General features: G+C 49.0%; 1 protein-coding gene across 2 annotated transcripts; it reads right to left on the bottom strand.

Annotated features, from left to right (window-relative positions):
* Nucleotides 1-6597: 6597 nt before the first annotated feature.
* Nucleotides 6598-9935, bottom strand: FEZF1 (FEZ family zinc finger 1). 2 transcript variants are annotated; one of them, XM_004592487.3, is made up of 5 exons: nucleotides 9201-9702; nucleotides 8829-9050; nucleotides 8510-8644; nucleotides 8131-8263; nucleotides 6603-7651 (listed from the first exon to the last, which is right to left on the bottom strand). In XM_004592487.3, the coding sequence occupies exons 1-5, from the start codon at nucleotides 9627-9629 to the stop codon at nucleotides 7293-7295; spliced, it is 1278 nt and encodes a 425-aa protein (XP_004592544.1). In that variant the 5' UTR covers nucleotides 9630-9702; the 3' UTR covers nucleotides 6603-7292. The 2 variants fall into 2 exon arrangements, with proteins under 2 accessions (XP_004592543.1, XP_004592544.1); XM_004592486.4 differs by having other exon boundaries at nucleotides 6598-7651; nucleotides 8829-9935.
* Between the last annotated feature and the right edge of the window lie 4488 nt (nucleotides 9936-14423).

Here is a 14423-nt window from a genome sequence, read left to right as displayed (position 1 = left end):
AAATCATTCCTGTTTTTTTCCTTGGTCCACTGGTTATTCAAGACTATGTTATTTAATTTACATGTGCTTGAATAGTTTCCAACGCTTTTCTGGTTATCGATTTTTAGTGTTGTTTTGTTTTGTTTGTAGTTGGAAGATACTGAGCATGATTTAAATTTAACCTAAGCTTATTTTGGGACCTACTATATGATCTACTGTGGTCTCATATGTAGATCATGACCTATGTGTTGTTGGGAGAAAAATGTGCATTCTGCAGTTGTTGGATGTTTTATGGTCAGGTCCAATTCATTCAGGATACAGCTTAACTCTGCTGCTGCTTTGTTCATTTTCTGTCTTGATGATCTGTGCATTATTAAAATTGAGTCCTAGCTGCTTGATATCTGATCCAGCTCCCTGCTAATGGCCTGGGGAAACAAGCAGAGAAGGATGATCAAATAATTAGGATCCCTACACCCACAGGGAGAAGCTCCTGGCTCCTACCTTCTGGCTTCAGATAAGTCCTGTAGTCAGTTGTTGCAGCCGTTTGGGAAGTAAATCAGTGAACAGACGATCTCTCCCCCCCCCCCCCGCCCCCTTCTTCTTCATTCCCTGTGTCTCTGTGACTTTGGAAAACAAATACATCTAGAAAGAGAGAAAGAGAGAGAGAAAGAGAGAAAGAGAGAAAGAGAGAAAGAGAGAAAGAGAGAAAGAGAGAAAGAAAGAAAGAGAGAAAGAAAGAAAGAAAGAAAGTAAGAAAGCCAGCCAGCCTGAGTGTGATAGCCTAGCAGCTGAAGTCCTCACCTTGCATGCACCAGGATCTCATATGGCCACGGGTTCTAATCCCAGCAGCTCCACTTCCTGTCCAGCTCCCTGCTTGTGGCCTGGGAAAGTAGTTGAGAACAGCCCAAGGCCTTGGGATCCTGCACCCACATCGGAGACCCCAGGGGAGGCTCTGGACTCCTAGTTTCTGATTGGTGCAGCTCCAGCCATTGTGGCATCTTGGGGAATGAATCAATGGATGGAAGGTCTTCCTCTGTCTCTCTGTGTATCTGACTTTCCAATTAAAATAAATAAATCTGGGAAAGCAGCAGAGGATGGTCCAAGTCCTTGGAACCCTGCACCCACGTGGGAGATCCAGAAGAAGCTCTTGGCTCCTGGCTTCAAATCAGCTCAGCTCTGACCATTGTGGGCACTTGGGGAGTGAACTACTGGGTAGAAACCTTTTCTCTTTCATTCTCTCTCTCTTCCCCTTTCCCTCTCCCTCCTTCTCTCTCTGTAAAATCTACCTGACAAATAAAAAATAAAAGAATCTTTTTAGAAAGATGAGTCTATCTTTCTTGAAGGCTTTGGGTAACTAAGGTATCTTTTGATATGTCTTGCCCACTACTATGGAATCAGTATTGGGTGCCTCCCATATTTAAAGTTGAATTCCTAACCCTGAATGTGATGGTTTTGGAAATGGTGTCCTGGAATGTAATCAGGGTTAGTTGAGGTGATGAGAGTGGAACCCTAATCTGGCTGGATTATTGCCCTTGTAAGACACACCAGGGAGTTTGTTCATTCTTTGTCTTCCCCTCTGCTCCCCACCCCCACACCTAGTCTGCACAAGAAGCAGCTGGTGATGAGGCCAACACTGTTTGGATATGTTGAACTGTCACTAGCATCCTGTAGCTAAGTCCCGGCTGCTCTGCCCGATGCAGCTCCCTGCCAACGAGTGTAGGCAGGCAGTGGAGACGGCCTCTGCCACTCAAGTGGTGGACCAGGACGGAATTCCTGGCTCTTGGTTTTGGCCGGTCTCATGCTGGCTCTTCAGGGTTTTTAGAAAATTAACCACTACATGGAGGACTCCTCCACTTCCCTTTTCTCTCTCTCTCTCTCTTTCAAGTAAAATGAGTAAATTTTATTTAAAAAAAAACATAAAATTAATCTAATGGACCAGTTTCGTGGCATAACAAACTAAGCCTCTACTTCTGGTGCCAGCATCCCATGTGGGCATCAGTTTAAGTCCTGGATGTTCCACTTTTGATGCAGTTCCCAGATAATGGCCTGGAAAAGCAGCAGAAGATGGTCCAAGTCTTTGGGCCTCTGCAACCATTGTAAGACACAGAAGAAATTCCAGGATCCTGGCTTTGGATGGGCTCAGCTCCAGCCATTGCAGCCATTTGGAAAGTGAAGTAGCAGATGGAAGTACACGCTTTCTCTCGCTCTGTTTATTTTTATTTCAAATAAAAATAAATGCAAGCTGAAAGACAGCCTTCACCACATGAAGATTGGATTGGCACCCTGATTTGGAGCTACAATGACTCCAGAACTGTGAGAAAATAAGTTTCAGCTATTGGAGACACCGCGTCAATGATCTTATGCTATGGCAAGCAAGCTCAGAGACCCTCTATAGATTTGGTTTACATTTAATTAATCAACATAATTTCTAATGTGACTAGAGAGCCGTTGATTGGTTGATCTGAACCTTTCAGATTTCTCACACACAAAACAGTCACACTATTCCTATCAGAAATACTAGATTTACATAATGCCAGAGAGCCGCCCTTCATCTTGTGGGAGATTTCTAACTCTGTCAAGCACAGATGCTGGATGGTTTCTCTCCCCGTACCTTTGCACCCATGAGCAACATGTGTTTGCTTGGCAGCAGGAGATAATGCCAACAGTGCATAAACAATGTTGGGTAGAAAGTCACTATTTATTCTTAGTTTTCAATGAAGCTTTAATGGATTCATGCAGTCACTCCTGGAAGCAGTAAAGTTCACAACACAGTATCTTATTTATAGGTAGTTTATTCTTCAGTTCCATACTAATCTAATGGAAACATAGAACTTCTTATGTGAGAGTAATCAACAGTTTTAGCAAAATAATTGCATTTGGGCCCGGCATTAGCCTAGTAGCTGAAGTCCTTGCCTTGCACGCACAAGGATCCCATGTGGGCACTGGTTCTAATCCAAGCAGCCTCTCTTCCCATGCAGCTTCCTGTTTGTGGCCTGGGAAAACAGTCTAGGATGGCCCAAAGCCTTGGAATACTGCGCCGGCATGGGAGACCTGGAAAAAGCTCCTGGCTCCTGGCTTCAGATTGGCATAGCTCCGGCCATTGTAGTCACTTGGGGAGTGAATCAACGGATGGAACATATTCCTCTCTGTATATCTGATTTGCCAATAAAAATAAATAAATTTTTTAAAGTTTCACTCACTTTACTTTTTTCCTCAATGACAATTTCATGTTCTTATCCACTAAGGTTTAAATTATTCTCATTTTTGTTTTAAAAATGCACTATGCACTATGACTGACAGAATAAGACATGGGCCCTAAAACCCACAAATTTCATGAATAATAAATATTTGCTCACTATAAGGACTACTAAAATAACAAAAAATATTTCTGTTTCTGCTCCAAATTTGAATTCAAAATAATTTCTATTTCACTATTGCACGTTTTGAGGTCAACATTTTGCAAAGCAAATCCTACCGTTAAAATTATAACTTATTTGAATCTCATCAGTTCAAGCAAAATTGATAGCAAATAATGGTAATTTTTAAAAAGCAGGCTGTGGGAATTATGCCTTCATTGCATTTTGTGGATTAATTTCTTCCAAACCAAGAAGAAAAAAAAGAAGAAGAAGAAATTCACTAAGCTTCAGACCTCACCAGTAAGTGTTGTTTTGCTAAGACCCTGAATAATGCTTTCATTGACTATTAAAACATTATACTTCAGTCCTAATTTTGCAAAATAGTTTGTTATTCCATCAGGATTTCAGAAGTCTGTATGAATTACAATCTTTTAGACAAGAATATTGGGTTCTATGGTAAAATAAAATAGATAAGAATTAGCCACTTTTGTTGTTATTTCTGCCTAATGTCCTGATTCTCAAACTGAACAAAACAGAGCTCCAGTAGATCTTGGCAAAGTCGGCCCACTGGACCATCTTCCTTGGTGTCTAACATTAGTTCCCGCGGGCAGGGTTGGAGGGAAACCCTATCCTTCAGAGGGTAATCTAGATATGGGTCTCTCTTGTTCACTAAGCATGAGAGACTTGGCTGACTAACATCTGGTTAAGACAAGGTAACCCAGAATAAAGTCAAGCAACTAAGCATTTCAAGGCATCTACTTCAAGCTGAAGAACCTCTACGGGCACACGCAGAGGTTAGGCAGCTAAGGGTTAAAAAAAAATCATCTTTCAATATTTACTGAAGGGGAAAGAATGGCAAGGTTTTCCAATGACTATTTGCTAAGTATCCTACTTCTTCAACTTTTCCCCCTGGTAAATTTCCTCCCTAAGCTCATACTCTCTTTAAAGAGATCCTCTTTGATGTTTAGTGAGCTCTAACAGCTTTGTCATAAAGCAAAGGTCATTGATAATTCGTCTCCTGACAAACAGTTCTCTTGACTGCTTAGTTTTTAGAGAATTTCCTTTTGGCCTTCTCTGCTTAATCACCAACACTCCAAACGCTCAGCCCTAGCGGCAACGCCGTGGGCTCGTGCCTGCCTGCACCGTGCGGTCCCAACACGACTTCAGATGAAGTCATTGCATTGCAATAATAAATACTCTAATGTTTTCTTGCTCCATTCTTTCTCTGTCTCCATCATTTTCCTCTCTTTTCCTCTTTCCTCTCTCTGCTTGCTACGTCACCACACACCAATTTCGCATTCCTGTGGAAAACTTTCTTCATCGTGACATAAGTTGTCACGAGTCACGAGGTAGAAAGCACACAGGGACGCCTTAACTGGACGTGCTGAGTGGCTTAGGCACTTTCCTCAACCATGTTCATTTGATTTTCCACCCATCATTATCCGGTCACCTTGACTATCAGGTAGAGCTACATCTGAGTCTGGAGAATTAAGTTCAAGCAGCAAAGGCCATTTTCTGCTCTTGAACTAAAATGCGGTTGTTGCAAATCACAATAGCCCTGAATCTCCTGTTTGCTCAAGGAATGCCAATGTTTTCCAGATCCGACTAAGGCGCCTCCCAAAGGCGGTTTTCTGAAAACTCGGAAGCATTTTAGAAAGCTGTGAGCGCAGGTGGCCAGAGCCTGTGACAAGACTGGCTATCCAACCCTCCTAGCAGCGGAATTCCCTAACCCTAGCTTGCTGAAATCAAATCTAACCTGAGGGTGCCAAGAGGTCAGGAAAAGACCAACGTCGCATTCCATCGAACGTTGTCTAGCTGAGACCTGCCCCAGGGCCACCAGGGTGCGAGCTCTGGGCCAATACTGGAAAACTCTGGGCCCCCGGTCTGCACGCCAAGTCACGACTTTGTTGTTCCAGCCGAACTGGCCAGCCAGTATCAGGGCGACCTCTGGGTCCACCCGGAGGCGGGTTCAGGCGGGACTCTCCTTCGGGGCTTCCGCGAGGCCTCGAACTCCTCACAGGGGCCTTCTAACACTTTCCTGCCCCCTTCCGGTCAACGCCTCCTACCCTTTCTCTCCTTGAAACGTGAAAAGCGGTGGCTTAGGACATTGCTACCGCGCCCCTGCAGTGCCCCTTGCACATCTGCCTCCGAGGTCCGGCCAGCGTCGCTCCGCGCCACCTTCGCATGGGCCCCGCAGGACCCGCACAAGTGAGCCTGGTCTGCAAATCCAAACTTGTTCCCCTGCGCCTGTCCTGCAGCGGTGGGACAAGGTGAGGACCCGGAACCGGCCCGAGCGGCTTCCTCCAGGACAGAGAAACACCTGGGCTCGCGGAGCCTGCGCCCGCGCTGCGCATCGCTAGCGAATGCTCGGCTGAGCACTGCACCTGCAGGACCCGGCGGATCGAGGGAGGGGCCGAGACACACCCCCGGGGCCAGCGGCCTGGAGGCCAGCGAGGCAGCGGCCGTGGAGAGGCGGGACTCCTGCGGCCCGCTCCCCCCACCGCCAGCCTCACTGGAGGCACCGGGCCCCCGCGGCAGCGGGCGGGACGACTGTGCTGGAAGTGAGTTTGTCTGGCAGCTTCTACTGAGCAGCTAATAGTTTAACAACCCGGCTTTGATAAATCTGAACTAATTACCCCCTCTTAATTAAAGTCTTTAGCAGTTGTTTCACTGTTTTGGCAAGAAAACAGGAGAGACTTGCAGTTAGAAAACACCAGAGCCGGAGCTCACAGAGGAACTGCTGATTAGCACTTGAAACATTTCAAGGACCTGGCACCCGCCACAGTTTGGTTTTCATCCATGTTTCCTCCTTGAATGGGAGTATATCCGTCTATAAACATATGTACACGCACCAAAACACGGAGGCTCCCTTTGCCAGCTGTGTGCAAGTCAGAATGTGCCTCGGAGGCTGCAAACAATAGACACCTGTTTCCCGGTGCTGTTACAGTGGATGGTGAAGAGGGTTACAGCACAGCCCCCGGATGGGCTGCTCGCGTGGGACTCTGCACTACCAACCTGGCACAGGGCCCACCACCAGGTCACACTTCTGTTGCAAAATTCTCCAACTCCTATCTCTGAACTTCACCAAATTTCAGAAGTTTACACAAATGTTTGGGAAGACTATTTGCAGTTGGTGAATTTTCAGACCAAAGCATCAGAGGGTACCAATCCCTAGTTGAACTGATTTTTAAAAGACCAGTGAAGGGGAGAGGAGTGTCAAAACCAGGGATCTCCCCTGGAATAACACAAGAGAGCCCTAAGGTTGCTGATTAAATAAGCATGTTCCGAGTATTTATTTTCAAGTCAATGAATCAATCTTCACGTGCAAGAACCAAAACTGAAATTCAAATTCATCCATAAAGAGCCATATGTGTATGTGTGTGCTGAAGAATGTGGAATGTGCCTTTTTTGGGTGCACACATCTAGGGGGGTGTGTGTGTGTGTGTGTAACATACACACACTTCTTTAACTTCAGGAAAGGGGAAAATGATAATAAACGATCAGCAGGCATCTTGAGACGGCATAATCAACACAATTGGAAATATATACAATAAAATTAAAATGGTGCAGCATTCCCTAGTAAAAGAATACAGATCTCAATAAATACAGCAGAAATTTGTTTAAAACCAAACAGCATCTCTCCACCCGAGATGAAGTTTTCCAAATTGTAAAAAAAAAAAAAAGAAAAGAAAAGAAAAGAAAAAACAGAAAACCAACAATACTCTCCAAATTTCTCATAGTTCTTAGTGCCTATATAGGATATAACACACAAAACCATTTAGCAGGTGCATGCAAGAGGCGAAAGACTGGGCAGTGCAGAGGCTTCCGTGCGGCCAAAGTGTGGAGTCCAACATGCTCTGGGGTCTGCAGACCAGTTGGACCAGGCGTCCAGCTGCGGCCTGCCGCTGCCTCAGCTGTGGGGGCTGCATCTCGGGCGGGGAGGAATCTTGGCCTCGCTCACTGGTGGCCCTGGTGGAGCCCGGGCTGAAGCGGACCAGGGGGCGGCAGCTGCGGCTGCAGAGGCTGCAGCGTCGCGGGCGGCGGCTGCTGGAGCGGAGGCGGCGGGTCTGTGCCCGGTTCCCCAGCGGGCGTGCGGGGCAGCCCCAGGCTGCTGTCGTGCAGCTTGCGGACGTGCTTCTTGAGGTCAAAGTTCCTGCAGAAGCCCTTGCCGCACGTGGGGCAGGTGAAAGGCTTCTTGTCGTTGTGAGTGTGCATGTGGAAGGTGAGGTTGTAAACCTGGTGGAAAGCCTTGTTGCAGATATTGCACTTGAACTGTTTCTCCCCGCTGTGGGTCAACTTGTGGTTTTTGTAATTCCCTGAAAGAGACAAATCACAGGGATGTGGTTCTGACGGAACTTGGAAAGGGAGGAGCCCACCGATGGAAGGTAGCGAGCCCCGTGGAAGAGCGAAGGCAGCTCCCACCCCGCCGCAAGAGTACCGACCGCACCTGCGGTGGTCTCCCGCCACTTTCATCACACGCATCAGCAGCAAGGCCATTTCCTCAATATTTTAATACACCTGTGCTAATGCCAATATATAAAACGAGAATCGCCCGTTAAAAAGAATTATCCACTTGCTACATACGCCATGCCTTAACTTAGACTAATCAAACCCGTGGGTTAGGGAGTTAGCATGGCGCCGCATCCATCTTTGTAATTAGCAGCATTTCAAAGATCGTTTTCTTAAAAAAAAAAAAAAAAAAAAAAAAAAAAAAAAAAAAAAAAAACTTTTTCCAAAGGCTAGTCACGGCTTTCTGCAAGATTACCATAAAGATCAACCCTTCTGGGACCAATACCTTTTTGATGAAATCCTTTGCCACAGAATTCACACACGAAGGGCTTGTAACCTGCGTGTATTCGGGTGTGTGTGTTTAAAGTGGAACTCCTATTAAATGCTTTGCCGCACTGGTTACATTTGTGAGGTTTTTCCTAAGAGGGAAAGAAGAAAAGCAAAGAATTTCAGGGATTTTTTTTCTCTCCCACGTGGAGACCTGCAAGCGAAAAATTAGTGCTCTAATGCTTTTAAGCAGAACAAAGGCAAACCAGGCAAGCCACTTTGCCCCTGTTCAGCCAGCCAGCACTTTTAAACCGAGCTGTTGATTAAAAAAAAAAAGGAAAGCATTTCCTGCCACTTTCCTGCGGAAAATTAGGTGGAAAGGAAACGGATGAACACACCTGCGTGTGGATGATCTTGTGTCTGCACAGAGTGCTGGCTTGCCGGAAACCCTTTCCACACACTTTGCAAACGAAAGGTCTGGCTCCTGTGTGCACCGGCATGTGACGGGTTAAGTTATAGTGTGCATTGAAGACCTTAAATTAAACACACAGAGAACAGGTTAGCCAAATAAGTCCTTTAAAATTAAAGGGCGGATGAAATCATCTTAGCACAAAAGCAGACCAAAACCCCACCAAAGTAAAAGAAAAGAAAAAAGCAGAAGGAACGGGAGGAAGGACGAGGCAGGAAAGATAAACCTGTGTTCTGCGTAGTACTTGCCTTTCCACACACTTCGCAAGTGAAAACTTTGGGTTTGGCGTTGGGAGAGCCCCGGCTGAAGTCCGAGCTTTTGAAAGCGATTTTTTCCGACAGAAGCTGGGCACTTTCTTTCATGTAATGCTGCAGCTGAGCCTGAGACAGATCTTTGAAAGCAACTCCCGAAGGGTACTTCTCCGCTGCGGGCACCACCAGTTTATTCCTTTCGGCTAAATACGTTTTTGGCTGCGAGTGCAAAGGGGAACTGAGAAAGTAGGAGGCCACCGGGTGGATATTCACGCCGGCCGCCGGGTGGCACGGGCCGTCCCCTCGGTTCAGGTAGCATAGGGCACCCATGGCGTGGAAGGAAGAGTGGTTGACCACACGTGGCCTTACCAGCTTGTACTGCTGCAAGGGCAGCGCGTCGCGGGCTAGGTCGCCCTTGAGACTCAGCGCGCAGTTGAGCAGGTCGCTGCAGCTGAACGCGGGCGCCGCGGGCGCCACAGCCGGCGCAGCCGGGGCTTCCAGACTGGTCTTCCGCGGCTCGGAGCCCGTCACCGCTGCCTTGGAGCTGGGGTCGTACGCCACGGGCACGAAGGGGATCATGCAGGGGATCGACGAGTTGAGGTGCAGAGAGGGCTTGGGGTCCCCCTTGGGCACGGCTCCCTGCAGGAAATGGGGCAAGGGCAGGGCCTTGGGCTCGGGGGTGCGCGCCATGATTCGTTCGATGGAGAAAGCCAAGGGTTTCGACGCGTTCATCACGTTGCCCCGGGCCGGAGCCGTCGCTAACATTTTGGTGGTCGGGTTGTGGCAGCTACTGTCCATGTCTGATTCGCCAGCGTTGGTCCGCCGGAGCCGGGCTGCGCCGTCGTTGCCGCGTCCCCGGCTGGTCACAGACCTGCGGATAGGCGGACGGTCACCATCACCGCCAGCAGCCTCCTCCGCCTCCCCAGCATCACCAGCCGAACCTGCCTGCCCAGCCCAATGGACTCCTGCCAGCCCATCGCAGAGTTCTTGGCGCACCGGTAACTCGGGGACAATCACTACTTATTTCTATCAATAGAAAGTGTTGTGTCAATAACGCAGCCAAGATCTCGCCAATCGTTAACTTCCAAGAGTAGAAGGTAAACTAGATAATTGCTCAATTCGCTTCCAACAGTCAACAGGAAAACTTTTTTTTTTCCTCTGCAGTCAGTGACTACTTCTCATTGGTGAGCGAGTAAGGTTCCCCCGCCCAGAGGAGGCGGGGGCGCCGGGCTCCGTGCGTCCCGCCCTCCCCTCGGCGCACACTCAGCAGCCCACACTTCGCTCCTCTCCAGCAGCCCCATCAACCCCCACCCCCACCCCCTTGCTTCCTCAGTCTTTTTAATTCTCAATCTGCTTAACCAGGCTTTAGGGGCCAAGCAGATCTGAGATCAATTTTCTTGTTTAGTTCTAAGTGACATCATCTAAAAATCATTGTGCAAGGGCTAAATAAGGAAACGGAGTCTAACTCAGGGGCAAATGCTAGGCTATATTTATCAAACGCCAGACTCCAGAAAACCTCGACCAGGAACCCTCCAATAGCGAAATTCCAACTTTCCTGGCTTGGTTCCCCCGGGCCGGGGCTGGGCCGGATTAGGGGTCAGTGCGCCGCCTCCGCAGCCCTCCCGCTCCCTCCGAGGGGCGGGCGATCGGGGGAGGGGGTCGCGCCTGCACTCCCTTCACTCTGGAATCTCCACGGCCCGAACCGAGTAGCACCAGGTGGAAGACGCCAGCAGGTAACTGGCCTCCCCCCAACGCCCCAGAGAATTAAAGGCCTTGGGGGAGGCTTGCTAAGTGTTTGTGGTTTTGTAAAGGCGATGGCCGTGGCAAGCAGACCTGGGAAAGGCGCCCTCCATTCACAAAGTTGAGGAATTGCTAGGAAGAAACGAGCATCACCCCGCCAGAAACCTGGAGTCGGACGGGACCTGGATGACACGAACACACACAAGTGCGGGCTTCTCAGAGTTTCCCTTTAAGAGCGCGGAAAGAGCATTTCTCCCTTTAAGTACCTGCGCTCAGCTGGAGCTCTTGTGGCAATTTAAACACTGAATGTTGAGCGGAGAAGGGAAACAGTGCGCTTCGCTCCCCGCCGCGGCCCCCGGGGGTCTGCCTGCCTCCCGGAAGCAGCGCCCGCAGGAGCCTGAGGTGCCTGAGCCCTGAGACCTGCCGGCGCCCGAGCCGTAGCCGCTGCTGTACCTTCGCCTCCCAGAGAGCAGGTGGAAACCGGGAGCTTGCAGCGCCCCAACACCACACAGACCCGGCACTGAGTCCAAACGCCTGGGACAGAGCAGTCCGGAGTCCTGGAAGACGACTGTGGCTGCGAGTTCTCCAGGTTCAGGCCACCGGCGGCCCGTGGCGCGCGGGGAGCAGCGCCGAGCGCCTTGCTGGGCAAGGCAGGTTGCAAAGCTGCGATCCGCAGGGCTAGGTGCGCGCGAGCGGCTGCAGGGAGCTGGAAGACTCAGCGGGTTCTGAGCGCGCGAGGCTGAGGCGCAGGCCAAGGTGTTGTCTGCCTGGTGAGTTAACCCCGAGCTGGTGGCTGTGCAAAGAGATACAGCGGATGCCAGGTATCATCCTAGCTCAAAAGCCTAGGAAAGGGCCGACAATGGGAGACAGAATGAAGGCGGACTGGAAATTCTGCGCTGTGTAGAACCCCCTGACCAGTTTCATCCAAAGCTGTCAGGTTGGCCCTCAAAGAGAGGAAACCGACTTCCAAGTAATTCATTCCTCTCCATTCCATTCCGGGCACAGGACAGACCAGAGACCCAGCGCCCCCGGAACCGCTCTGGCTTTCTGCGCCAGTCAGTCCCGTCCCAGTCCTAAGAGCGAAGAGTAAGGAAACAGGTTTGGGCCAGGCGGGGTTGCCGGATGGGCGGTTGAGGGTCCTGTTGGGAGTTGAGAGCTGCCAGAGGTCCAGAGCTGGAGAGGTCTTCTGGTGGCAGCGAGTGACCTTAGCTGCTAGGCCTAGAGGGCTTGGCTTTGGCTCTCCAGGTGGCTTGGGACTGGGAGAACTGACCGGTGGCCTCGTAGCAGGTCAGAGGGTGGACGAGCCACGGAAGAGGCGCCGCACTTTCCGGGTGGCGCTTCTGAGCAGTCCCTGGGCCACGGGAGGCCACTCAGTGTTCGCCTACTCAGGAAAATCTCTTTCCTTTTGCAGTTGAGACCTCCGAACTGTCTCCTTTCTTCCTGCTCAGACAAAGGGGAACCAGGTTTTGCCCCCACGACAGATGGGTCGTGGTTAAGACTTTAATTGGTGTCTTTGGGGTGGATCAGGTTCCAGGTCCTACCTGCGGGCTTCCCGAAGGCGGAAAGCCCCCCTGTCCGCCGGACTCTTCCCCCCAGGGCTAAGCTGAAAGCCTTGAAGCTCCAGAATACTTCGAGCGCCCAACGGACTGGCTCAACTCACAAGCGCTACCCTCCTCCTGGTTGGAGGGCCATCAGTTTGTTTTAGATTTGTCGCGCGTCCCTCCCCTCCCTCCTCCTCACTTCTCCTTACAGGCAAACAGAGCTTTTATTTACAGATCCCCTTTGGTGGACACTCAACTAAGGAAAATATTGGTTAAGGGGTTGTTTGTGTTTTGTATAGTTAATATTTCAGCAATTCGCTTGTCACGGTCTTTTTGGAATTTGCCTTTTTGGATAGAGTTTGCGAGTGTCATTTGAGTAATGCAAATATGGCAAGGCAGCAATTATAGGCATTTCCTTCAAGATGGCTCTGAGCTTTTTAGTCCTAAAGGTTTGAAGAGGCTGTTTGCAAATGCAGGTCCTGGTGCTGACTCTTGCTAATAGTTCCCATTCAAAACCCAACCAAAAACAAGTGTTTAGTAATATCTCTAGTAAATACGAATGGACTTAACGCACAGCATTATTGAGGAGCTTCATTTTGTTGTATGTAATATTTTATTTCTAAACATATTTGAAAAGCAAGGAAAACACAGTAAAAGCAGAACATATTTGGTAAATTTTATAAACTTCTACAAAGATTCAATGCTTTAAAATTATTTAACTTACCAAAAGAAGGCAAAAGTCCCGTGTTTGTTTTAAGAATGACAAAACAGAATCTGCGGTTCCGTCACATGGTCTTGAATCCCCGGTCATCACCCCACACACCTGTATTTTTGTTCAGGGCTGGTAATTAAGTGCTCCTCCCTCCCTAACCTCAGAAAGGCATGTTTGCCCTAAACCATCCACCTTAAACCTTGGTAGAGGGCAAGTGTTGGTTTGTCCTCCTGAGATGTCCAGAGGGTACAAGAAAAGCCCATGATGCAGGGAGGTCATGTAACCTCTTGGACCAAGATCTGAAAAGAAGGAAAAGTTCACTTTTCTAACATCACTCAAAATGCTGTTTTTCACTTGTGAATTCTCTGCTTCCTGACCTGTCCTCTCGATGACATCCAAGAATGTTTCATAGGCTATTTAAGTCCCTGACACAAGTGAATCCAGTTTCTAGTCAAGATCACTTTGATCTGAAATAAGAGGTATGGAATTATCAATTCCTAATCTTCCTTTTCTCTTAAGTCACAAAGCACCGTTGCATTTAAAAAAAATTTTTTTTAAATGGATTGGAAACTATATATTCAGCATTCTGCCAGGAACATTGAGTTTTTTCAGGTAAGATTCTTAGGGTTTTCGTCCAAACATTCCTGATCTCCACCTTCCTTCTTCAACACCAACAGTCTGCCTTCTCTTTGCTTTTTCTCAGCTGTAGTGAACCGGAGAGGGAGAGGAGAACGGATACTGCTACTGAAGACACCACAGACATTCAGGTGCAGCTCCACTAGCTGGCCACAGAGAACATCTACTTTGTTTACAGGAATGGACAGACAGGCTGCCATTCCTCCACAGGTCTGCTCGGTGTCCTAATGTATAGGCTTTGGAACAAGACACACACAGGTCTTCGCAAAGGAGAGAGTCTGGCGGGACGTGGGAGAGGCGTTCAGGAGCCAACTTGCCAGCACAGGAACAGGCTGCTGGCTACTGCTGGGTAGCTTCGGCTGAGGTGGTCTAGCTTGCTAAGGACGTGTCACAGGTCAGCGGAGTGAGAAGGGTGAGTTAACTCGGAGCCCTCCTCTACTGCGGGAAGCGAGATGGGGGGTGGGCTCTTGTTTATCTCCACACTGTTGTTACCTTTTTTTTTTCCTATTAGGACTGCGTTTAAGTCCAGTGAAATTATCCCTCTCCAAACAGCATTTGCATATTAAATCCGTCTGTCAAAGGAAATGCGGAGCTCCAAGGAGAGCTTAACTAGGGGCCATGCTTTGCGGATGCCACCCTTCGGGTGTGCCTGGTGCCAGCCCCTTCCATTAATGCTGGGATTTTTCTTCTCTGCTCCTCAGGCTGGTGAGGTACGCTTCCCGCCCCCCCCCCCCACTATGAGGCTACAACCCAGGACCCCGACTGGACGGGATAAAGAAGTTTAGAAACAAAGCAGGTCGTTTTCTCGAGGGACACAACCCAGCTGAGTTTTTCTTCGTCTGCACCAGAGTACTCTGGAAACCACGGAGGGGAACCTCTGAGGCCCCGTGCCTGTCTACAGCGGTATCCTTGCCTAGAACCATAGCACCATCTGGTTAGTGCAACTGGCTGATTGGCATTTCA

The sequence above is a fragment of the Ochotona princeps genome, chromosome 25 (genome assembly GCF_030435755.1).
Source record: "Ochotona princeps isolate mOchPri1 chromosome 25, mOchPri1.hap1, whole genome shotgun sequence".
Classification (NCBI taxonomy): domain Eukaryota; kingdom Metazoa; phylum Chordata; class Mammalia; order Lagomorpha; family Ochotonidae; genus Ochotona; species Ochotona princeps.
Note: the sequence above shows the minus strand (reverse complement) of the source record. Positions and strands in the feature narration are given on the sequence as shown.

Bases quoted from the DNA above. Each gene is read 5' to 3' on its own strand.
- FEZF1 (XM_004592486.4), bottom strand. From the start codon at position 9,629: ATGGACAGTAGCTGCCACAACCCGACCACCAAAATGTTAGCGACGGCT. The intron at 8,645-8,828 runs GCAAGTACTACG...GTTTAATTTAAG, and splicing joins CTTGCGAAGTGTGTGGAAAG to GTCTTCAATGCACACTATAA. The intron at 8,264-8,509 runs GTGTGTTCATCC...TTTCCCTCTTAG, and splicing joins ACAAGATCATCCACACGCAG to GAAAAACCTCACAAATGTAA.